The sequence below is a fragment of the Haliotis asinina genome, chromosome 1 (genome assembly GCF_037392515.1).
Source record: "Haliotis asinina isolate JCU_RB_2024 chromosome 1, JCU_Hal_asi_v2, whole genome shotgun sequence".
In the NCBI taxonomy this organism is placed as follows: domain Eukaryota; kingdom Metazoa; phylum Mollusca; class Gastropoda; order Lepetellida; family Haliotidae; genus Haliotis; species Haliotis asinina.
Window position 1 is genome coordinate 54,020,519 of NC_090280.1, and position 27,141 is coordinate 54,047,659.

At 36.6% G+C, this 27,141-nt stretch overlaps 1 protein-coding gene across 4 annotated transcripts; it reads left to right on the forward strand.

Annotated features, from left to right (window-relative positions):
- The first annotated feature begins 117 nt into the window (after nt 1-117).
- On the forward strand, nt 118-25,897 carry LOC137294029 (uncharacterized). 4 transcript variants are annotated; one of them, XM_067824952.1, is made up of 8 exons: nt 118-395; nt 4,348-4,473; nt 7,171-7,277; nt 8,234-8,305; nt 10,360-10,380; nt 11,536-11,556; nt 14,231-14,378; nt 19,897-25,897. In XM_067824952.1, exons 1-8 carry the CDS (start codon nt 280-282, stop codon nt 19,964-19,966), a joined length of 681 nt encoding a protein of 226 aa, XP_067681053.1. In that variant the 5' UTR covers nt 118-279; the 3' UTR covers nt 19,967-25,897. The 4 variants fall into 4 exon arrangements, with proteins under 4 accessions (XP_067681053.1, XP_067681068.1, XP_067681061.1 ...); XM_067824967.1 differs by lacking the exon at nt 8,234-8,305; XM_067824960.1 differs by lacking the exons at nt 10,360-10,380; nt 11,536-11,556.
- Nucleotides 25,898-27,141: the final 1,244 nt, after the last annotated feature.

A 27,141-nucleotide genomic window follows, 5' to 3' on the forward strand; every position in this document is an offset into this window, starting at 1 on the left:
GAGTAAGTAAAAGTCATTATGTCAGACCGCTTGTTTCATTTCCTCAAATAAATCCGTTTTCAGGTTAAATGTCTTGTTTTCGACAAACCTAGAGGAAGTGTACGTCTGCTACGTCACGGCACTTCCGGCTATGGTGGCTTATTATTGTCAGAAGACCAAAGTTCGTTTAGTCAGCGAGATGTACCTATTCGCTCTTTCTGATTCTCGTCACGGAATTTGAATTTTCAGAGGACATACTTTAACGTTTATTTCAACTATTGTCTTTGAATTGTGTCTGAGATGGCTTCAGACGATAAGAATCGCTTCTCGTGGAGGCAACAACGCCTTAGACCAACGGCAACGCAGTTGGTGTCAATGTTGGCACTGACGTTCCTATTGTTCGTGACACAAACCGAGTGAGTAGGCCTATTATCAGCTTCCTATCTACAATCAGTTATTAAAGTGTGCCAGGCGCTCTTAGCTGCCTCGGTGTCAAATAAAGAGAAGCACAATTTTGTCAGTTACAGGAATCCGATTCTGAAGATTGTTTCCTTCAAAAATTATATTTTAAAAATATACACGATAATAGTATGTTAATATCCTTTTTGTATAAAGATAAGTAGTGCTAAAAGTTTTCTTTTGATAGTTACGAATGCTTAAAAAAGTTTCTTGCCTGTCAATCTAGTAATATTAGTATTGGTGTCAGGTATTTCCACAAGTTCATACATACATACTCTGTCCAAAATCTACATCTTGGTATAGTGCAAAGTTGTGTAGTTTTATATTGGACTAGTTTTACCATGAAACACATGGGTATTACTGAACACAGTTCCATTTTTGTATGTTTTTCTCAACTTGCTGGTTGAACCAGAATTTTCTATGAATATATGTCCAGATATTCATCTTCCAGCAAAACTGTCATTCAGCTTAGTAAATGTAAATCGAATGGCCATCACATCTCACACTCAGTGTGTGTATGACCAATTAGAGGGCTAAGCCAAATGGATCTGTCAAAACCTAGTATACTTCTTTCTAAAGAAACAGCATATCTATTTCAGTACATCACACAATTTTTGAGGTCTGCAAGGTTTTGGGCAATACATGGACTGTACAGTATGTTTGCCTTGTCAGTATTTTCAGAACAAGTTTCACTGGCCAGAATCCAGATTGCAGAGGAACACGAAGCATCATGAGCATGTCTCTCTGTTCATCATTGGTTTTGCAGAAATTGCTTCACATTCCTATATTGTTCTCATAGAACACAGCATTACTTGAACATCTGATGTATACACTACTTTAAATTTAGTCAAATGAAGGAAACACAGGATGTCATGTTGGAAAGGAATGTATCCAATAAACATAAATCCTCAACATTGAAACCTGTCCTGTTCTAAAATTATGATGTCTATTACATCAAGGAATATGTCACATTGTCCCATGTAAGTCACACTAATTATCATGATTAGTAGTACTGAATTTACTCATGTATTCAGTGAACTGAACTGTCTGCCTTCATGAATACTATTCATTATTCATGGTCATTAGAATCAAATATTTGCAAATATTTTATGAAAAGAGATTTTACTTGGAACTGGTATGTTGTTTGTCTGATTGAGATAAGCAAAACGAGATATCAAATTGAAAAATGGGTCAGTAACCTATGGGCCAACTGATGTAAAACAAGTGTATTGTCATAGAGTATTCATAGAAATAGAAATAAAATGTTTTTTCACATCAGTTTTATAGTTTGAGATCAATAAATGTTAAAGTTTAAAGTTTTGAACAATACCATCCAAAAGTTTTACTGGATAGCAAATATAAGTTTGTTTTCTTTACTCTGTGATACAATTACACCATATGTGTGACAAATGCCAAACCAATTCATCTTTGTCCAACCACTTGATTCTTAATTCTCCCTATATTGTGTTTGAACAAGTTATTCAGTTTAGTGACCATCAGTCCTCTTGTGTCCATTTTGGTCTGTTTCCTGTATTTACATGATTTAATTCCAGTTACACACTTCTCCCTAAATGATGGAAGCTAACCCCTGAATGTACAGAGTTCATGCACTGAATTTATGTTTGTACCAAATCGCAAGTCGTTACGAATGAAATCTGATGATAGGTGAGTGTGTAGTCTATTTTAGACTGCCTAGTGATACCTCGCTCTGCAAAGGTTATATTTGAGATAAACCAAATGGAACATATATAAAGGCAATGCAGTAGCCAAACTTGTGTTATTTGGAAAGTCCATGTACAGCACTGTCATTAAGCAAAATTTTCGCAATGTATTGCAATTTTTTGTTTTACAGAAAACAATCATTTAATTGTTCAGCTTTGGCAATCACTTGACATGTTTGGTATTTATATTTCTTCATATGTACCATAACGTTTACATGAATAAATATTTGTATTCGTAACTAAATATTCATAAAGCATATCTTATTCGCCCCATATTGTATTCATAGTAACCTGATAATCAGATAAAAACAGACTTAGAAACTCCAAAAATAATCCTGCTTTCTTCTCCATAAGGATCATGGCAGTAGAGACATGCTGATAAATGATTGTATCATCCTACCCCGACCTCATGTAAATGTCAAAGGAAGGTAATATCACCACTTTGATGAATGTGCTTTCCTTCCTGTATGTTCTAGTAAATATGGTGTCAAATGCCCCTTGCAATACAACAATGTTATTTAATTATCAGATTCCAGTTACACAAGTCCTCCATGATGCTCTAAGTACCAAGTATGGCCAAATGATTGCTAGTCTTTTATAATTAGTGTTTGCTTTTCCTTATTATATTCTGCATAAAATGTTTAAATCACAGCCGGTTGGTTATTATCACTATGAAATAAGTACATTGTAATTCCCTTGGTAATTACTCCTTCTGTCCCTAAAAGAAAATACATGTATGTTCCCATTCTCACTTCATCAAAATACATATATGTCAGTCATATGATCGACGCCATAATAAGTAATGCAGATTTGTGTTTTATGCAGCCCCCAAGACCCCTGGCTGATTTTCCTCTTTTTGCTCACGCCCATTCTCATCCTTATGATTCATTGACAGAATTACCATATCATGTTATAATAACTGGAGACCCGTGAAATGGCGGGGTAGAATAGGTTTTCAGCAACCCATGCTTTCCACAACAGGCGATTATGTTTTTCGTAAGAGCCAACTAATGGGATTGGGTGGTAAGGCACTCTGACTTGGTTGACTCATGCCATCCATTCCCATTTGTGCAGATTGATGCTCATGCTGTTGATCAGTGGATTGCTTGGTCCTGACTTGATTATTTCAGACCACCGACATATATCTGGAATATTGCTGAATGTGGCATAAACTAAACTCATTCATTCACTATAATAACTGGTTAGAAATTATTTCATTAAATGTCAAGCCAAGGTATTTTTTATTTGAATTATTTTTTGTAGAAGCAACAAACTTATCAGACAGATATAACAACTGTCAATTTGTATAATATGAGCCACAGTTAGCAAGGTGACAAGCATTATTTTGAAATCTATGTTGTAATTGGTAGCACTAAGCCAGTAAGCATGGTAGGGTAGGCTACACTAGTGACATGCAGTGGGATATGACATGTTAACAGAAGGCTTTTGTTGAATATTCTATCCAGAACTGTAGTCTCTTAATATTCACACATGACATACTACATAAATATTGTATGACATGGCGGGCTGTTTACTGGCAAATAAATTGTATTACAACATGTTGCGATTCTGGTACCATATTCCGAAACGTATTGTGACATACTGGCATTGAGGTTAGGTGTTTGACAGTAAGTGACATCGATTGTTCATCTATTTTCTACATGATAAGTCCATGACAATAAACTTAATGGTTGTGATAATAGAAATTTCAAATTTTAGGTTTGATTTTGAGGGATTGCATTTTCTTTTTTATAAAATGTGTTAAATGTAAAGTATGCGGTTTTGTCCATTAGTTACAATGGAAAACTTTAGGGTGAATGAAAGTCTGTGTAGATTTTAACTTAAACCATAGAGGAAAGGACAAAACTTCACACGTACTTTTTCACCCAATGTACCAGTTCTAGGAAAAAACCCACTGCAACAGGTATTTTATTCGTATTGTTTGAAAGGTGTATTGTGATATACCGGTATACCATTACTGTGTGGTCCTACTGACATGACCATAGTATTTATCTCAGCATTTAAAGAGTCAGAGTGGTTCAGAGGTATTTGAAGTCTTGACCTGGTATTTGAATCAAGGTACACCAAACATCTTGGACCTTTAACCATGTTAACAGAGAAACTGTAATGAGGACCCCCATGATTTTCATAATGAATTTCAAAGACTTGTCTTTCCATGTACTTTCAGATCCAAGTTTTGTACGTCTCTCAAGATCATGAAGCCAGAAGTAAACCAGTATGGCCAAAAACTCTGCACAGAGTCCTACCAGTCCAGATGTGGCTGGTTTACATTCAAGATGTGCACATATTACGAGTATGTATTTTGAACTGGGGTCGTTTTGACTGTTCAGCTTACCATTTTCTTCTATTGAGAACAATCCATGAATGTCTATGTTAGAACTGATCTTCAGTAGCCAAAGGTTGTCATAAAACGCCAGAAACAGGATGAGGTGGTCAGGCATGCTGGCTTCGTAGATACGTCATAGATCAATGTTCATGTTGTTGATCACTGGATTGTCTGGACCAGATTGGATTATTTACGGACCATAGTCATATTGCTGCAATATGGCTCAGTGTAGCATAAAACTAAACTCACTCACTGTGGTGGGAACAGCTGACTATTTAATGGTTATTCATGTGTTTTCTTGTTTTCTCTAGGAGATTTTTTTATCCCCCGCAACGCGTTTTACGGGGGTATTAAAATGCCCGTGTGTCCATCCATCCGTGCACATTTATCTTTTCCGGAGCAGAACTCTAGAACCATTCAATATTTCTTCACCAAACTTGACACATAGATTTGTCTGGTGGTGTACTGGTGCCTTTTGATAGTAATGGAATTCTGAATAAAATATTTTTGGCGTTTGACTTCGACTGAAATTGGAGGTAATGCAGGGATATTGATGACTGTGTCTTCTTGTCATGTTTTGGAAGTCAACCTTTTCTTTTCTTAAACCAGGCATTGTCAATAGATTTGGCGATGTGGCATCATGGATACCCAGACTGCGTTGAAATTGGAACAACAGATCAGCATTCTTTCAGCCATAGCTTTATCCATACAGAGTTACATTCAAAAGCAAATTTGTCATGCTCATTTTAACGTAACGAGATGATGTTTGTTTTGGTTTGTAATATTTGTTTGGTAGTGATTTTTTTTTTCTTTTGCTATATGCATTGTGTATGTGTGGGGGGTGCGATGGGTGAGGTGGATAAAGTGCCAGGCTAGTGATCCAGCAAGAGTGAGGTGACGGATCAAGCCCACCTGTGACCGGGTGTAAAAACCTTGGAGTCAGCATTGTGTGCAGACTCTTTCAGTGTTGTCACAACCCCTAGAGTACACAACCCTGTGCACTTAAAAGAACCCACGAATCCATTGGTATATGACCAGATGGTGGCCACATGAATGTGTGTATAACCTAGTTGCAGGTACAGCAAGGTGCAGTAAACTTGAATAAAGTACTGTAACTATGTGTCCGAGTCCACCTAGCTGTGAATAAGGTACTTTGTTAGGATGAGGGTGCCACAACAAAACTTGGTGCGCCTAGTGGCAGCAAGAGTTGTATACTCCCCAGGGAGTTGAGACCGATGATATGATGTGACGTTGAGACTGACATCCAGTGATCGAGGGAACCATATACCAGAGCCTTGAGCAAGCACTAGATGCATGGATATGTGCGCTATATAAATATCCTGTAGTAATAATAATATGTGTTTGAGTAAGTGTGTTTCTTCAAACATGCAATGATTGCCAGTCAAAAGCTAGCCGCATGATTGACCATTCAGTCTCAAAGCACAATCAGACATTTGGCGAGACAATTTTAGACCTATCGTACTTTTGTCTAAGTGATAGGCATGTGTAAGGTTGTTCTCTTTTTGAATGTCACACAGATCGATGAACCCTTGAGTTATCACTTACATACCTGTAACCCATGTGATTTTGTGTAAGTATTCATGATATTTAATACTTGTTCACTAGAATCTATCTACAGGGCAGTGGGGTAGCCCAGTGGTTAAAGTGTTCACGCCAAAGACCCAGGTTTGATTCCCCACATGGGCACAATTTGTTAAGCCGATTTTTTGGTGTCCCCAGCCGTGATATTGCTGGAATATTAGTAAAAGCAGCGTAAAACTCACTCACTCACTCACCCACTCACCCACCTACTCACTCACTCACTCACTCACTTGAGTGGATATATGATTTTACCTTAGGGACCGTTAATAATTTATGAGTAGAGGGGAGTTGATGATTCTTAAGGAGAAGCATGTGCAATGTGTGTAGGCACCCTGCATGCTATGTCCAAAATCACTCCCCTTTCCATATATTCTAAGCGTAATTTTAAAATGTTAAAATGTACAAAATTGTTGAAAGACGCCCTCTCAATAAATCATGCTTATTGTAGGTGGGCGATTATATGGGGTTAAAAACATTTTTTCATTGCTGCTATTTAGCAATAAAATTCACAGTAACTTCACAATCCTGTAATGTAAGTCACTGGCAGTGACTACTGCATATTTGAATTGCGAAGAATTCATTTTGGCAACATTTAGCTCGCATCCACATGATATCTAATCAGGATGAAACTAGACAGTGAGGTGATTTTGGTTCTCAACTATTGAATTATTTTATTTCTGAATTATTGTCCGGGATGTTATATGGTCCATTCAGCCCCCCCACCCACACACACACACACACAATTTTCCCCAAATTTCCCCAAATTTCCATTTTGCAGCCCTGGGTTTCTTTTTGGAAAGTCACGTCCTGGTACATGTGTACACAATTGATGACCCCTACCTCCCCACAACAAAATGGGTGCCCCCTAGGTCGTCTGCGATCAAGTGTGATCATGTGAGAGTCTTATGACCGAAGCTATATGCTGAATCAATTTCATAATAATGCAGTACACATGCACTAGCCTATATCTGCCTTCCCTTTCACAAACCAAATATTTTCACATGAAAACTTTGAAAATATTTCACAATATTTTCAGTGATGTTTTCTTGAACATAATTTCAGGAAGATCCCGTGTACAAAGGAACGGAATGACACAAAGGTCAAGTTCAAGGTTGTGACAGAGTGCTGTAAAGGGTACATGTATGATGAAAACAACATAACATGCATTCGTAAGTACCTGACTTCAGAGTTAGTCTTAAAGCTCATATCATCATCATAATCATCATCATCATCAAATTAAATCAAATCATGGTCTACGTCGATCGTTTACACTTGTCAATCCAAATTTTGTGTTCAGGCAATGAGGAATCACCCGTTTGTGTTGGTAGGCTTCAAAAAACGTTCTGTTGTATTCTTTCAGTGTTGAAAAACTTCAGTAAGGTCATGGAGCATGTTTTATTTACTGTGCTAGGTATTGGTGATGGAATGTATTTTAAAAAACTCTGTAACTTGCGAAGGTGAAACTTTTGGTTTATGTTTATTCAGAACATGAACACCATTGAGCATCTGTCTGGAGTCATGTTTGCATTCAATATGTAGTATATTATAATATAGTACTTTGTTTATAATGCCAACATTAGATTCTCTGCCTTGCATTGAAAGAAATTTCAGGCACTGAAAGCATGTGGACTTTCCACAAAGCAACACTGACTTTAGGCACCAAAGAAATCGGTTATAAAATATTGGTTTAGGGATATTTTGTCAAAGATAAATACACAAATGATTTAGATATATTTTACATAGTGTAGTATGTGTAAATGAGAAATTCTAGTGAAGGAGGAGGAATAGATTATCTCATGGTGAAAGATAGTGCTTCTCATGGAGATTTGAACAATATTACTGACTTTGGAATGAAACAACATTCCCTAATTCAGTCAGTGTTCCCCAAGAACTATGTGAAGGAAGAAGGCATTTTCATTTAACATTTTCATGCAATCATTGAAAAGACAATCATTAATTCCTTCGCCATGATTTATTAGGATGCTGAACTGTTTTTCACTGAACTTCTGAATGAGTAGTTTTTGTCAAGGGGAGGTAATTCAGAATATTGACAATGGGTCATCTCCCTTTGTTCAAGGCTACTCACTATCCTGTTAAATATGTTCTGTATTGGCTGACATTCCAGGGAATGAGACGGAGGATGGCTCTGCAGGTGTTACAGTTATCACAATAAATGATCAAATGAATGTAACTAAAGGTAGTATCATTGTTGTAAATAGTTATTTCACTCTGTGGGCTTCTTCTATTTTAGTTTGCATGCATTGGTATCTGCTGCTGTTTTTGTCGTCAGATGAATCACATGGCTGATAAGGACATTGATTCAAAAAAAATTTCAATTCGTTTAAAGGTATTTCTTGATCAGGTTGGTAGGCAAGATCTCTTGCGCTATTCTGGTTTCAGATGAGTGAGATCCCAAGTGGGCAAGAAAAAACTGGTAAAAATCAAATCTGTGCAAAATTGTCTTTCAATTCAGAATGCCTATTTTGGACTTTTTTATCTTTAAACATATAAATACTTCATAATATATGGCTTTGTGGTTTGTTTGACAACAAAGACTTACTCGAACGTTTCTATTAATATCATATGATTTACAGAAGATAGTCACATAATTTATTGTATTATGTGGATGTATTTTACTGTTAAAGTTCTAAGTTACGTCATTTGGAAGCTTTTTGTCTTCATTCTGGAATCAAGGTGTCTCTAATGTCTGTGGCCCTGCAATTTGCTGTGAGATCAGTTCCTTTGTCATGGTTCCAAACCTGTGGTCAATGGTTTGAATCACTGATTTGTTGCCGTATTTGTCAGTATTTCATGTCTGCTTCAGGCTTTATCAAGTGTTACACTTTTAACGTTCATCCCACTTCAAGCTGACTTATAACTTAAATACCTATCAAAGCAGGATGAATCAACCGAATTCAATTCTTCACCTTCCACATCCTTACCAAATATGTTTTGCTTTACTATTCTGGTGTCCCCTACTGTGATATTGCTGAAGTATTTAAGCGGTTTAAAATTAAGCTCACTCACTCACTAATATTCTGAACACATGCTTTTAAAAAACAGCTAATTTTCCTGTCAGTTTACACATTTTTCTACAATTTTGACCATTTTCGTTTTTCTTTTTATGGTTCCTTCCCTCAGGCTCTGTGTAATTTTGTTTTGTGTTTTTAATAAATAGTATTTATAGACATGCAATGTCACATTTGTATGAACACAGGCAAACTGTAGTGCAAATTGTATTACGCAGCAATGACTATTCCTACGTGCGAGCGAAGCGAGCAAAAGTTGGCAACATACTTCCCTTGCTTCGGTTCGAAAAATATTGTTAACGTCAAAATAAAACATTGCCACCAGCAAAGGTATACACCCATTTCTTCACTGGGTTGTGCTCTCACAACCCTATTTTGAACAATTACTCACATGAAATATTTTTTATTCAACAATTTTGAGCGCAACTCTTGGTGTATCAGACCATTCTTTGCCTCCATTCCCCCTTCCAGCTTTCGGTTCAACAGAGTGAAGGATCAGGAAGGTATTATTCCATATGGAATACTTACATTTTCCCCTGCTACATTCGCCCATTATGCCAGAAGTGTTTTTATGTGGAATAAATGTTAGGAAAATTCAACAATAGTGATGACAGATAGGACAAATAAACGCCAACAGGCTCATGATAAAATTAGGCAATACGGTATTTCTTTTTAATTTCTGCTTTTTCTTGTTCCACGACGCCGTTCAACCGGAAGCTTGCAGGGGTAATGAAGGTGAAGAATGATCTGAATACCACTAGTGTCACTTAAAATGTTGAATAAAACATATTTCAAGTGAATTATTATTAAACAAGGAGTAGGAAATCTGAGAGCACAACCAAATGAGGAAAAGGAAGTGTACCTTTGATGGTGGCGATATTTTGCTTTGGCATGAAAAATACTTTTCGATCTGAATCGAGGGAAGTACGTTGCCTTTGCTCGCTTTGCTTGCATGCAAGAAGACTTATCATATTCTCAATGCTGCGCAACCCCATTTGCACTACAGTTTGCCAGTGGTATGAATAACTGCAGACTTTGAACATGTCACATCATATGGGTCTACTGAACATATGACTGAACAGTATCAAATAGATTTTTTTTTTGGTAATATTTCATAATATTTCCATCATTGATTTTCCTCATTGTACCACCCAGTAATTTCCTCACATTCCTCTAGCTTACCCACAAATAACTGATATTTTCTTTTCCTTTTGTCAAGCAGCTGATGAGCTTACAACACGAGGTATGTTCCACCTCTGAGTGGTAGTGCATGACTGTTTCTGCTGTAAGGTCCCTTATTTCCATGTTTCTGAACATGTGTTATGATGGCTATTATGTATGAACTGTAAGATCATGGTAATTGAGTTCATATGGACAACAGCATATTACCTATGTTTATTTCTCGCTTTGATAAAAATCGTTATGCCCTGTTTAATCTTAACAACGGAATGGGATTCCTGTCCAGAACAAGATTCTTTTAATGTATTGGCTCACAATAATCACTCCTTATTTCTTATTTTTTATTCATCTGTGTTAGGTACAAAATCATGACATCAAATAACAACAAAATATAAAAACATGCTTTAGTGTTAAGATCTTGGCATATTTCAATTTGACAAGCATATTACAGATGACATTGTAAGAAAATATAAGTTCTGACTTAATGAAGCGTTTGATGACCAGAATCTAGAAATTTTGGTAAAATTACATGAAGAATTGGAATGTGTTCTCTCAATTGTTAACTTTACTTATTTCCTCTCTGATCCGGCGTACATGCATATATTCATGACATAAATAGAGCAAATTTGACAGCTGTAATCAGGAGATGAGGACATCATTGCTCCTTGTCATATGAACCAGAGGATGAGTATACATTTGATGACCAGTGTATTCAGTTTGACTGATGTTGTGTCATCCTGGTGCTCATATGTTCAGTCACTTGTTAACTTAACCTTTTTAAGGTTGCTGTGATGTATCTTGAATATTGTTGATGAGCATTAAACAACAGTCACTGTTGAACATAGCAATGGTCCACATATTTTTGTTAGTTTCAGCAATGAATAAAACATGTAGCATTATTTTTATCACATTTTAGCTTTAGTGCATACTGAGTGAAATCGGAACTCAATTTTTAAAAACCTTTTTAGTTGGTTTAGCTAGTTTAGTCATTAGAGGCCAAAGTCATGATATTGCTGGAATATTGCTAAAAGTGGTGTAAAACCATTCTCACTTAGCCAGTGTCATACATAAGTTAACAGTGAATAGTGATAGAGCTGTGTTCTTGTAATTCGTAGGAATGAATGAATATCAGTGACACATTGACTTTACTCTTACTGTCTATCCTATTCATCATTACCTGTAGTGACACTACAATTGTTTTTAATTCCCTCCCAAACAGCTGGAGAAGTTACTACAAAAGGTATTGACCATCGCTTCTGTTACTTGGTGTTGTGCATGACCATATTGGTTACCATGGTTACCATGAATTCTTTTACTAGCGTCCCGTTACCTTGGTTACATTATTCCTTTTGATGGATATTGCCTTTTGTTATCCCATGCATGGAGAAATACCACACTTCCCTTGCTGAGTAATTTCTCAAGTTAAACCCCAAGTTTGAACCTGCTTGTTAGTGATGGCCGGTATACTGTACTAACAATGTTGGTGTGACATATCTATGTATTGCTGTAACACTATGTACACTACTTTGATGTGGGTGGTTTTTGACATGTCTGGAGTGATATTTACAATTTCTGTTTAGTTTAGATAGACCACTAGCAGTGACATGTTCCCAACTACTAATAATATGCTTTTATTGTTGTAAATTTACTTGACAAGAGGCCAACCTTTTCTTTGTGTTAACTGGTATCTTTATTCTTACAGGTGAAAATAAAAAACAGATATAAGTTGGCAGCATGGAGAAACTGTGTTGAAAATCTCATATTGCTTTTCAGACAAATTTGGTTGACCTTTCTAACTTCTATCTGAATATGGCCTTACAGTTAGTAGAATAAGGGCAGACTGCTTTTTGATGCATGCTGGTTCAGTACCCAAAAGTGAATGTAAACATGTTACTGAAACATGTCTTTAACCAGATCATTCTTGTGGCTTTGTGATGTAGGTGATGACAAGGTTGGCCTGGTTGTTAGGGTTGCAGGTCACTCTGACACGGCGGACAGTTCACTTCTGACATTTAACCCTATTTAGTATATTCCCTCACTGAACCTGTTTCCTGACAGGCTTTACACTCGGTCACTCAGCATCACACCACTGCCACAAGCTAGCGACTGTCATACAACGACCGTTTTCTGTTGTTTATAAACAAGTGGACATATATTGGATCATTGTCAAGCATGCAAGTGTTATTCAGTTTGATTAGCAGATGTTTTTAAGATATCAAATATATTGTTTTTAATTTGTTTAAATACATAGTATTGGCTAAATTGAATTTGATGAGCTCTACTCAAATATGTATGAGACGTCATGATTCAGTCATGTTTCAAAAAACTATTTATAACGAACACGTTTATATTTTGACAAAGTGATGGATATAGTGAACTGTTTTTAGGTCCCAGTCACTTGTTCTATGTTGTAGTTGAATTGCATGTAACAATGTACAATGAAGTAAATAAACTAAATGGTCATTTGAGTCAGATTAAACATAGTTTATTATACTACAGTTAACCAGTCATGGCATGAGAGATTGACTACAGTGATACAGGGGTAAACCGTAGTGTTTTAGGGGGTGGGCCCATGCCCTACCTGATTAGATTTGTGTGGACCTCAATGCTTGATCGGAGGGTCCAAGTGCCTCAGCAGGTTAATTTTAGGTGGGTATTTGAAGTTTTCAATGAAATATATGTACTCAATTTGTATGTTAATAAACTGTTTTAATAAGCTCGTAATTTTTTCTGATAATCACAAATGAAAACTTGAACCGAAAGTTACCGAAAGAAAGATTTTTAGAAACACATGATTTCAATGGCTGAACTTATTACAACTAGTCAGGGATATATTTGCATGTGGATTAAAACTGGTTCACCTAATAGCAGTGATGGCAGCGAATGATAACAATAGTTTTTGCATTAAATTCACTTAGGCCGCACTGGTATTGCAGAAATTCCACCAAAACGCATCTTAGGTTTATCCCTGGTGATATGAAAGAATTTAATTGTCTGTAACGTCTGAATAGAGTAGATGACAGAGGACGGGCCGATGTGTTCATGTCTTGCTGGCTTGTGGCAAAGGATGTCTGCAGGAAATTATGGGTAGTGTTACCCTGAAAGCCCAGACACAGTCACATTGTCATGGTTGCATGGGTTTCACTATTACGGTTGATTTGATGAAATTTTATGTTTTATTGTTGTGTAAATCATATGTGATCAGTGAAACAACGGTCACATGGTGGTGTTTTAAATAAATATATTTTCATATTTATTTTCTTTCTAACTCATCTTTAGTTGAACATAGTAGGTGCACATAGTTTTTTGTTATTTAACAATGTAGACCTCATATTATTATGGTGATAATGACCCGTGAAGTTCCCGGGGTAGAATAGGCCTTCAGCAACCCATGCTTGCCATAAAAGGTGACTATGCTTGTCGTAAGAGGCGACTAACGGGATTGGGTGGTCAGACTAGCTGACTTGGTTGACACATGTCATCGGTTCCCCATTGCGCAGATCGATGCTCATGTTGTTGATCACTGGATTGTCTGGTCCAGACTCGATTATTTACAGACCGTCGCCATATAGCTGGAATATTGCTAAGTGCGACGTAAAACTAAACTCACTCACTCACTATGGTGATAAGAGTTGATATTGTTTCATTCTTTTTAGTGTAAAATGAATGATTTATCTTAATGAGCTTTACCATTATAGCAACTACAGAACTCAGAAATAGTTATTTTAACAATGTTCTTATATTGGCATACCTAGAGCAGATTCAAAGCCATGATCACAGCGAGATACACTCAATAAGGCATTATACTGAAATAGTTCTTTAAGACAATTGCTTCTTTGTTTGAGTGGGGGCATCTAGGTATGGTGTCTTTGTGTTGCAACCTCTGGCTTAAGGACTGCCTCTGGCTGTTTCAGGGGACCCGGCAACAGCTAAGACTATTCAAGACCCAGATGATGATGATGACGGAATTAACATTTCCCATGGTGCATTTGCTGCCATTGCCAGTGCATGTCTGTTCATCATTTGTGTGACAGTTGTCATTGTCATCCATGTCAGGAAGAAGTAAGTATATCAAGATTTAATCTCACTCAGTCTCACTGTTACCTGTCTCACAAACCCTTCACTTCAGGTGAACAATCTCCTCCTCCAATCAGTGTCAAGATTTCCTGAAATTTCCCTGAAATGAACATAAATTGACGGTTCTGAAAGGAATTTATAAAAGTACCACATCATTCATTGTAACTCAAACACAAGGGTGCCATTGTACATAGTGATCTAAGTGCAAGGGATGAAATGTTCTGCCTTTGCTTTGGTATATCATACTGCAATCCAAAACTTCACTATTTTGGGTTTTTGTGTTGACATTTCAGTCTAGTCATAAACTGATGTTTTTGTTCTTTCCAAGTAAGAAAGATCATGTTGTTTTTTTCCATGTTATTAAACACTGTAAGGTTTGGCAATTTTTCTACATTGTGAACATATCACATTCACATACATGTATATTGTACAGTGGCAAGACTGTACTGTTTCACCCATACTTGGTGCTAAGTTGATCGTATTACTCATACCTTATCATTGACTTAAGACTACTTTGTACAATGATACCCAGACCTTCACTGGCCATGTGGATAATGGGCAGTGGGCGTGATCTAACAGAAACATTTTCTGGCTATGGTAAGGTACTTGCAGCCATACAAATTTAATTTCTATACACATTTCTTACCCTTTACAAACAAATCCTTGTTTGCATAAATAATCTGTTGCACAATGACAGATTAACTCTTATCATATCAAAAAAGAAATTGTTTTGGTTTAGTGGTATTCTCAGTACAAAGTTGCTGCCAGTATGTTTTATTGCCATTGAAACCTGCGTGTAACTTGTTCCCTACAGATACTATGTGCTGAATGTAACACAGGAGGAGATAAGAAAGTCTGTAAGCGTAGGGTCTGACCCCTTCCTTGATACACATATACATAACCATATGTAAGTATACTGCCAGCAGCTGCAGCTCTTTGGTCAGAGCAGCATGGGCAAACTTCATCTGTTCAGCTGCAACAGGCTTTTTTGCTTATTCATACTGATGCAAACTTTATGAAAGCATTTTTTGAACTTTCAGTGTTTGTTAATTGGATTTGGGTTTGATCTATTTAAATGAATCTTTTAAATGTAGAGATATTATCTTTTCAAAAATATTCCAGGTGATTTGTTTTACTTATTTCAATAGACTTTAGAGTTTGTACCTCTTCTTTCTTGATGTAGGCTATAAATATCTGTTAATATTTGTACATATTACTGTCAGGTTTTCTTTTGCAAAACTGAATATTTAGAACTGGTTTAGAAACATAACGTGCCATCAAATGTGATGTAGAGTATGAAAACCTCTTGTTATATTATGACTGACAATATAAGTCCAGAGAATCAGGGCCTTGATTTTCAGTGCTCTCTTAGCGCTAAGATAGTTGTAAGTGCCATACATTAACATTAGCATACGACTATCATAGTGCTAAGGGAACTTCGAAAATTTAGGCCCAGGACTTGGGTCAGGTCTTTGTGTACATACATACTGAGAAGTACAAAGGGTTCAGTGTGAAGTATAAAGTGTTGTCACTATCAGGAAGTCTGGTCAGAGTGAGTGAATTCTGTTGATATCCAACATCTTGGTTCCTCTTTATTTACTATCAACATAATAGTGGCCCTATAGAAACAACAGGATGAAGTCATTAATGGTAAATCATAGCCAGGTAAAACTACTGGATTGATGCTGTCCCACAGCATTATGTAATGGTCTCAGACAAGTAGATTGACAAACAAAAAAACCAACCAAACAAACAAACACACAAACAAACAGTCTTTATGCCCTCAGTCCTCTCCACTTTTGATTTCCCTGAAATATTCCTTGACATGCTCTGAGGTAAAAGAAATGTAAAACCATTGTCACTGAGAAGGACTGATATGTCCATTTCCTTCCAGCTCATGTCAAGTCTATCATGTATGATATTTGTATGATAAAGATGTTAGAATATACCCATATATAAATTCTCAGTTGTCATCACTTGTAGGTGTTAGAATGTACACTGAAATGTCATTGCAAATGTCAACACTTGCTTGATAGAAGTACTAGAATTTACACAGAAATGATGCATAAATTGTCGTCACTTGCTTTATAAAAGTACTAGAATTTACACAGAGGTGGTGCAGAAACTGTCACTACTCTCTTGTTTGATATAGGTGTTAGAATCTACACCAAAATGATGCATAAATTGTAATCACTTGCTTGATAAAATTCTACAATTCACATAGAATTGATGCATAAATTGTCATCACTTGCTTGATGTAGGTGTTAGAATCTACACCAAAATGATGCATTCATTGTCATTACTTGCTTGATTAAAGTACTAGAATTTACATAGAACAGATGCATAAATTGTCATCACTTGCTTGATGTAGATGCTGGAATCAACAACAAAATGATGCATATATTGTCATCCCTTGTTTAATGAAAGGTCTAGAATTTCCACAGAATTTATTCATTAATTGTCATCACATGCTTGATGTAAGATGTTAGAATCTACACTGAAATATCTCAGTTATCATGGCTTGCTTGATATAGGTGTTAGAATGAACATCAAAATGATGTGTACATTTTCATCACTTGCTTCATGTTGGTGTTAGAATCTGCACTGAATTATTGCATAGTTGGCTTACTAGCTAGATAAGTAAGGTGTTACAAGTGGCACCAAAATGTTGTCTCAAAATTAATAAGGAAGTTATTTAACTGCAACCTCTTGTCCCATTCAAAATGTTCAAGACAGTCATGCTGCATGTGCTTTAGCTGTTGTCATGGTGATGATTATCATTAATTATCGTCTTGTCAATCCCTAAATGTGGCCAATGATGGTCTTTGAATGTTTATAGGGTTAAAATGTTGAATCACTTAAGTTATAGGAAGCTCTGACTTATGCTTTTACAAAGTGTTTTGTCGGAAAATCTCTTAATCTCCTAACTGATTGCTTTTCAGTTTAATTTGATTAAATTCCTTGCAAAAAGACCATGATTCATTTTCCCCTTGAGGTGTTAAGTAATTCCAAGACAAACTTTCCATTCAGTGAAATCTAAAGGTAAACATTAATCAATGGAATATTGTGACCAAAAAATAGGCTAATTCCCTGATCAAGACTGATGAGCTGTTGTATGTCGTTTTAAAATTGCAGATGAGAGTGTTTAGCTTTTTCTCATGGGCAGGTTCTAGTTAGCACCGTTTCCAACATCCTGGATATCTCCAAGGTATACATTCTGATAAATCGCCAATATGCCCCAGATGCATTACCTCCCTTGGCTGGCTTTGTGTCCAATCAGGTGCCTATGCTGGGATGTTCAGCCTACCATCACATCACAACTCTGTTTTGCTTTTTAAATTATCTAACCTATTAAACATGGCAACACAAATGATACAGGGTTACTCTGAAAAGAGTAGAAGGAGTTCTTGCATAATTTCAAAAAGTTTTGGACCTGTCAGTATGAGTCACATTGCAAGCAAACCTTCGCAGTTGCAACCACTGTTTTTGTTGACACTGGGCAAGCTCAGTTGTAATGGCGACATTGCTGACAGGCTACTGTGAGAATGCGGACCCAACAAATAGAGGTAATATGCTTATCAGGCTGAGCTGTAGATGCATCCAGGGTATAGTGGAGATATCGAGGATGCGTTTCATATTAAACTATGCTGGATTGTAAACGTGATGAAATGAATTTGGTGCCTTAGAAGATGGTCTGTACCCATATACATACAACTCTGCTATGTACGTGAGTGTTGACGGTTGGTTGGTTGGTTCTATTTTTTAATGCCACACTCCACAATTTTTCAACTATGTGGTGACAGGTCTGTAAATAATTGAGCCTGGACCAGACAATCCAGCGATAAATATCATGAGGATCAATCTTCACATTGACAGGAATGGATCAAGATGGTTCATAACCAGTCTATGACTAGTTTGCATAAATCTATTCTTCTATGCAGAGCTCAGAATACAGTGTTACAATTGTTAAGGAAGTTACAGTATTAAAGATTCCTGGGAATGTGGCTGAGGCTGAGCTCACTGAGGCTGTAGTTTTCCCAAGTTTAGCTGACCATCTTGGATAATCTACTAGACACTGCATATCATTGGAACAGTGACATCTGACTTTATGTACCGGATTTATACAGTTAATTTTGAATATGTTCACTGGATTTATATGAGGTCATGCAGCATAATTAAAGGCAGCCTGCAACATGTGTGATGTCCTACTATGCAGAGTTGTCTCCCTTAGCTGTATCTGAACTTAATAACTGAATAATTTGTCCTGATAGTTTCACATGCATAATCGGTTGTATAAGACCAATTTTGTTCAGCGACTTGGGTCACTAACTATTGTGAGACTTAATTTATTTTAATTACTGTTTCTGTACAAAATCTCATTTACCCTGATTCTTTTACTAGACCAGTCAGGATAAAGCCATGCTTAAAGTTGTCACAAAAGTAGAAGACATCTAACACATACCTCACTTTGGGTGTTCCTCATGTCATGCTGGAGTGCATTGAGATCATAAAATATTGTTCAAAGCTGAATTAATCCAAGTCACACCCTCAATCCTGAGAGTAAATATAAATCAGCATTGTTTTCTCAGTGGTTGTATTTTTATGACTTTGTTTCAGTAGGATTTGAAATACTGTCAACAGTGTGCGAAAAGTTACTATTTCTAGTAGTGACATTTTAGTTCATGCTCATTCCTCGATCTTGAAATTTGAGAATTTTGAAAAGCAGTTCAGTGATTTTGATTTTGTTTATCCTGTTCAAGTAGAATGTACTAATGTTTTGATAGAAATTAAAAGACACAAAACAAATGCTTTTTTTGAGCATCCTTGATTGTCAAGCTTTAAAGCTGGTTAAATATTTTTGCAGTAGTGTTGGGAACTGTTGCAAAAGCCATATTCCATGAGGCTTGTCTGACAAAAGATTGTTGTTGCTAATCTGTTTCTGTTTGACATGCATGTTTGTTAAAGTTTGGCAAATAATAAAGCATGCTGTCAGATTTCATATTATCATAATGTTTTTCATGAATATGTAAAGATTTTGGGAATCTTCTTCCCAGAGTTATCATTAGCTAGAATTCTGTTGCCTGGTGGAGATGTTTAAAGGCTTGTTAGCACAGTAGCTATACTTTATGGTTTTACCAAAGTCATAAACTTCTAAGATCTGCTATACTTCAGGACCCTGGCCCTGGATGATCCAGGTTAGAAGTAGTCTTCAGGGACTCATGCTTGTCATAAAAATTGACTTGGTCAACACATCTTGTCCCAACTGCTTAGATCAATGCTCAAGCTGATTATCACTATATTGTCTGGTCCAGATTTGATTATTTACATATATTTGTTTATGGTTGGAATGTTGCTGAGTAAATGATTAAAAAAGCAAAAAAAGCTTTCTTCCTACATTAAAAAGTGCTGTGATATAACTGAACTACTATAGACCAAACTCACTCTTTCCTAAGAGAAAGGTATCCACAATTCAAATAGTAACAGTTTTGATGCTGTTTTCCAGGCAACTGAAGGAAGAAAAGGCGAAGGAGGCCAAGTCTCCCCTGGAGCTGGAGAAGATGGTGCAGGCCTAACTAGAGAGGCAAGGAAGAGGAGAGGTCTGAAGGTGACAGAGCAACCATGAATGTCCTGTTGGTGGTGACAGAGATTTGACAAGATGCCTGAATTGTGGTCAATGGAATTTGGAATGGGTGTTTTCTTTGACTTGTGCTTGTGTGATTCCATGGATCTAGTCACCAGGAAATCATTCTTCAGGGGTTGTGGCTGATTTTGGCCATTTACATGACATCTAGAGGATGCCAGACATGTGTGGAATCACTACAACAGATCATACTGGAATTGTCTTTTGTATGAAAGTTCAAATTGAGTATTTGTTTTCTTGAATATGTTGATCTTTTAGTGTCTGTGTAGGGAGGCTTCAAATACCATATCAAGCTATATTCTGGACATAACTGTAGAAGATTCACAAGTCAAAACACTAAGTACCATAACCAGCACCATAAATCTGCTCAGTAGCAATGACATACATGACATGTCAGATAGGAAGACATGAAAAATATACATGTCTAATGAATACTCTTTCTAAACCCAACGAAGGAGTAATCTGGTTGCTTTGCCTCATGTGAATTTCCAGTTTTCTTGAACATGTTAAATATTCAGATATGAGATCAATCATGAGGGTGTTGTGTTTCTAGTCTTGAAATGTTTAAACATTTTCATGTAAATTTCTTAAGCTGTGTGAGAGTGGAGACTGGTATTGAACTGGGGAATACTCTTGAACAGGTGCCTGTTGCAGCACACCATAGATTATGTGCCTTGGTGCCCAGCTGCTTGTTACAGCACTATAGATTCAGTGTCTTGGCACCTAGGTGCTTGTTGCAGCACTGTAAATTAGTGTCTCGGCACCCAGATACTTGTTGCAGTACCGTAGAAGCAGTGTCTTAGCACCCAGATACTTGTTACAGTACCATAGAAGCAGTGTCTCGGCACCCAGGGCTTGTTGCAGCACTGTAGATGCAGTGTCTCGGCACCCAGGTGCTTGTTGCAGCACTGTACTTGCTGTGTCTTGGCACCTAGTGTCTACAACATGTTGTGTTAAATGTACATATTATTTATGAAGGAGCACATTCCATAGACAGCGTGCAATGACCTTATTGTGTAATGTATCTTTTTCCTTGTTTTTTCCATAAGAATTTTTCAGATTTCTTTCTTAATAGTTAGCAGGGCCAGTGAAAGTAAAGGTAGCAATTAGTTTGCATAGCATATTAATTACAATGACAGTACAGTCTGTTTAATTAGAAAAAACAAACTGCTAGTGCTATGTTTGTTCAGAATGCTGAGCATCCGCGCTGAAACATGTCTTTCTACACTGCTCAACGTTTGATAGGCATACTCAGATGTCATTCTGTGTAAAGTACCCTTGACATTTTATGAGAATGTGTCTATCATGGGAGGTTAAAGAGTATCTTATCAAGACAGAAGCAGTATTAGAATTGTGTATTTCAAAGAAGACTCACTGTTTCTATGAAGACTTTTTTTCATTTTCTTTTCATGGAACTTGAGCTGTTGCTTTGCATTAGTCCTTGTATTACGTATTTTCAGTTAGCCTATCATCAAGTGGTGAAGGTGTAACTGATTTGAAGATTAGTTGTCATTTAGAATGCATTATTTTTGCTGTGTAACCCAACCACCCATTTTGTAGCAGCACATGTTGCTTATAGCAAAAGTGAATGAGTGTAGAGCTGCAACATTGGTAATCTGAGATGTGACTGTGCTGTAGCCTTGATGTCATGTTGTCGCAAAACCGAATCATATGTTAAACGGAATGTCACTGCATGATAGAAATTCAGAGAAACTCCTTATAGATGCTTTCATTGTCATAGATTGCTGGAACATGTGCTCATGTTTTAGATATTGAATTCTTAGGTATTTTGTGTGCGTGTGTGCATGTGTATTTTTTATGACAAGTAAAAAATCCAATTTGATGTTGAAAAGAAATTAACCGGAATTGACCTGGAAAGTTTATGAGAACCCATTTAGCCATCTTTTTGCTACTGTGGGTGCACCTAACGTGACTGTCATTGGAGGTGGGTTGTAATTCAGAGAGAAATCTTATAAAAGCAGATCTAATTTCAGTTACTCAATTGGCATGGGGTGAAATGATATTACTATTCTTTGTCAATGTCCATTTTTACTTATTTAACTACGCAATCCCACTGATTTTTGCTTCCCCTAAGTTTTCACATACCATTTTCTTTTTTAGTGTTGTCTTTGTTCCAGGTATGTGGGTTATGTGTTTTATGTGTCAGACTTGATAGTCTTTATCAAATGGATAGTAGAATTGATGGACGTGGTAAGATTGTAACCTTTGTGACATGATCCAGATGTCCTCAACTTTCGTGAGTAGGTGCAGTTCATCACATACTGATTTCGTGTACATCTCTCTTTGAATGTGAAGACCAAGAATTCCATGTTCATTGCTGAATAGCTACATAATCATCACATCTATCAGGTTTCAGTATTATTAATAAGAGTTCAAAAAATTATTTAAAAAACGTCAAGGTGTTGTTTTCATAGTTCCTTTTATGAAGTTTGATTTAAGCAGCTTTTGATATTATTGTAGATAATTTTAGAAATACTGATTTTACAAACATCTAAATATGACACGTTTAAGCAAATACTTTGTTGCAGTTTATAGACAGGGCAAAGCCTAATCATGAGAAATTTACTTCCACAGTAATTTTGTAAAATACTGTCCAACAAACTTTCCTGATTCAGCATGTTCCTGATGTTCCACCTGGTGACCCATGGCCTGATACTGTTCTGTATATTATGTCAGAGAATTAGGCCACAGCTGTGTAAAGCCTGCGGCACGTTATGGTCATGTATTGTTCTGTTATTGTCATCAAGTCACAAATGTGCAGCTATAATGAATATGTATGTTTGAAGCATCAGGGTACAAGTTTGTTGATTTTGTATTGGATTTGACATTCTCCATTTTGAGGACAAGACTAAATGGCAAACACTTTCATGTCTTACAAATCTGAATGTTATGTTTCTATGTTGTGCTGTACTCTTCTAGGGGGATGTTCACAGACCCCCCTGGAAACAGAACATTATCAAGTCATATCCTTCAAAACCCTCTTTTGAAATTGATGACTTGAATTGTATGATATATGCCAGTTATACATTTAACGATGAAATTATTTTATGACAACAGGACAGCCTGTCTTATACCATATCTATGACATAAAATGGACACCCCAGTGTTGATCATATACCTCCCCCCAACCTCAACTTTAGTAACATTTGAGGCTTAAACTAGACCTTCATTTTGTAATGTAATGAATGATTGAGTTGCTATTTTATCATTGTCAATATTCAGACATACGACTGTGGCATTGGTGAGTGTATAGTGTAATTGGAAGTGGATTATTTATTGATAATATTTACATCACTGAACCTATTTGCATGATTCATATATGTTCTGTATATATTGTAGTTATTGCTGCACTGGGCAGTGTTGCAGCTTTATTGTGTCTGGTTGGGACAATCCAGTGATTGACATCATGAACACCAATATATACAATTAGGGTACGATGATGTGAAACCAAGACTCCAAACAACCAATCCAGGCAGTCCCTGTGACTAATACAGATTACATGGGCCTGTGACTAGTACAGATTACATGAGATCCACAGTCTCTACTGGAAGCCCCATTACATAGGATATACGTTGGGTCTTGGTCACAAGAACGTCAAAATGGCCACACACCCCTTGTCAAAATGGCCAGGATGAAAGAAAAAGTCTCCAAATATAATACAGGTAATAACATCAAAGTATTAATGGATTAAGCATTTCAAGAAGAATGCTCATTAATATGAAAAAAGTGTGTGACTCTTTAGGCTTTTTGATATGGCCATTTTGACTTTGTGTGTGTGGCCATTTTGACTAGTGTCCCCATAGAAGACCTGCATCTTACTTCAGTAATCGTTTATCATGAAATGGGCTTCAGATAGTTTCTCTGACTCCTCAGTGGTGTCCAAAATGCAGGAGAATTGGCAAGATGGTGATCTTTCTTCAAATGTCTTTGGATGGGACCAGATGATTGCAGTGTCTGTTGCAGTGTCTGCTGTGATGCCAGATTTATCTCCCCTTAAACAAGACTGAGTAACACCTCTTATGGTGTTGCAAGTATATTGAGTGGGTTGGTTTGACGTTTCAATTTCTGTAAAAATTACTTAAAGTCTACGATTGCTATATAATATGCATATATATGTTCAGACATTGTGTTTCAGATCATTATGCTGTTCTTCAAGTGGTACAGACATTTCAAATGTCTATATTTCTAAGCCATATGAAGTGGAAACATCTGAAGAAAATATAGCAAGTGTTGAAAGTTTCAGTTCTACATCGACTGTCACTATTAGGATGTCACAACACTGATAGTGATGTAGGAAGTATGACATCATATTCAGATGCAGAAAAGTGCCAAATTTCATGCTTTCTGTTGTAAAAACCAGATATACACTTCCAATTAATTCTTTTGTTCTTTCCTACCCCAGATGTATTGTGAAGTACACTTTAAGGTTAGATGTGTGATTCTACATTTCATAACCTCTTTTTCGACATATCATTTTTGAACGATGCTTGACATGGGAAAGGAGTATGTTTTCAAGAATTTATCTTTTTCTGTGGTGATGTGGTTGTCAGGTCATTGGTGGTCATTTGTGATTCAAAACCTCTTATTAACCAATCAGAATTTTTCCAATTCATTGTAATTGCATATAGTATATGTACAAGTAATATGCATTTGGGAATGGTGCAAAATATTGATTCACGTTGTTGATGTTGAATGACATCAAGTACAAGTTGTTAATTCAGGAGAACTTTTAATGAAATGGAACCTGATGTCATTTTTGTGATGAGGTATTGACATTATTCCCGCAGTTTGTTTCGTTCCTAACGCCAGGTCAGCGTGTTTCATGTTTGCGGAATGTCTGTAATATTGTGCCAAACAATCAGGTAATAGGGTGAAATGAGAAGACACATTGAAATTAGAACATACACAACATGTTTAATTTAAGAATTTCATTAAACTGATGTACTATTGTTCACAAGATCCCACATATTCTATTCACATTTTACAAAATAAACACACAGACTTCTTCCCAGAATGAGAAAACGCATTGGTCTGGCTGACGCAAACTGTTACTGACAGAACCATGGCAGCACCTTTTCTTGTTGAGGATAAGTTGGAATCTGTTATAAGACTTACGCTAATTCTAAAACTTGTTATGGAAAAGGAATGTATTTATGTTATTGTAGTGTTATGATGTTAATGTTCATTATTTTCGTAATTTAATATCCTTCATGAGATATATATATATTCTTTTTGAACTGAATTAGTTTACATTGTCTTCCAGAATTATTTAGGAGCCATTGTTTGTCAGTACTAGTAGGAATGGAGAAAATATTCTACTGTATCTCCTGAAGGAATGTATTGTGTATGGAAGCTGGAATGTGGGTCACCTGTTTCTTGCCAAAATACCAATCACTTGTACATAAATATGATTACACAATGCCATTTAGAAAGTGGTCAAATGTAACGAATGTTATATTTGGGATTACACTTTCTTGGTAAAGTACAAATTTTAGTACTTTTTGAGTTGAGTCCCATGCAGGATTTGAACCCTCAGAGTCAGGCACCTAATCGGCGCCAGCACACAAAGTCGCCTAACACGCTCAGCCAACATGACTTCCACACAACTCAACTCAATAAGTACTAGAATTTGTACTTCACCCAGAAAGTGTAATCCCAGATATAACATATGTTGCATTGTTCATAAATAGTTCAGTATTTCCTAGATTTGACTATTATGAAGGATCAGCCCAGTTTGTTTTATACTTTCCTCGAGTGTGATTATCTCACTGGTCAACAACTTTGCATTTGTGGCTTTGTTTGCTTTTTTCTTCACCAAACATGAATAAATAAATAAATCATGGCTTGTTTTGAATGTTTTTGCATGTTTGCATACTTCTGCATTTGCTATTTTAAAGAGCATTGGGTTAACTGAGTGGTTAAAGCATTTGCTGGACATGCTGTAGACCCAGGTTTGATTCCTCACAAGGTACAATGTGTGAAGCCCATTTCTGATGTCCGTCAATGTGATACTGCTGGAGTATTAATGAATGGAGAGTAAAACCATACTCACTCACTTTTGTTTCTATGAGGTGTACTTGTTGCACCAACAACCTTCGCATGTTTTACACCATCACAGATGCCTTTCCAGTGATTGATATGCTTTCACAAACTGAATACTGTTCTAAACAAGTGTAAGTATAACTTGACAGACATTTTCAAAGTAATACAAACCTTAAAGTTGGGAGACAAGAGCCTTGATATTTTATGGTGATATAGTTATCTGGTGTTACATTTTTGGAGTAAACAGTATGCCCAAATGGTTAGATGTTAACTACTACAGTACAATTTTTGTCCCCTATTCTCATCCATAAGTTCTGTTGTTACATTTGCTAGGTAGCATAGGAATAGATACATACAGTGTGGTGGTAGTGGTGGTTTAAAACCTCTGCAGAAGGATACACTAACACAGTAGTGAGGATATTAAGAATAAAGCATCAATCTGAACACTTACGGTCAGTGGATCCTCACAACTGACGGTATATTAACCGAACTGACCACTTTCTAAACATCAAGTGACAGTAACCTATCCTAACCTATTCATGTATATGTATGTTGACAGTGTTCACAATGTACTTGGAGGGATAGCCTATCCATGCAAGTGTTTGCTTGTTGAGCCGAAGACCCGGTTTGATTCCCCACATGGGTACAATATGTGAAGTCCATTTCTGACGTGCTTATGAATCATTGATGATTTGTGAAAAGGTTAACCTATCATGGTACAAAGGTCATGCTCAGTTGTCATTCTGAAATGTGTGATATGTAAACATCAACGGTTGGAGCTGTTAGATTAAGAATTTAGCTAGACTGCTGCTGAGATAAAGCTGAAGCCATCCTTTTCCTTGTGCATCCTTGTGGTGAGGGTTATGTCACTTTGAATATTTGTGCATAGATATAAATATTAGTTCTCGCTGGTCCCCGATGATCAGGTGGGTAAATCATTGGAAGCTAATTGGTTCTTTGATCGCTATTACAATAGAATATACCTGGACTGCCACGGGCAAATCTTTTTTGCCAACGCAGGCAGAAATTCTGCATCATATACAT

What these genes read in the sequence shown, in the direction of transcription:
- LOC137294029 (XM_067824952.1), top strand. Translation starts at nt 280, where the DNA reads ATGGCTTCAGACGATAAGAATCGCTTCTCGTGGAGGCAACAACGCCTT. An exon ending in AAACAACATAACATGCATTC is followed by an intron (nt 7,278 to 8,233) that starts GTAAGTACCTGA and finishes CTGACATTCCAG; the next exon opens with GGAATGAGACGGAGGATGGC. An exon ending in GTCATCCATGTCAGGAAGAA is followed by an intron (nt 14,379 to 19,896) that starts GTAAGTATATCA and finishes GCTGTTTTCCAG; the next exon opens with GCAACTGAAGGAAGAAAAGG.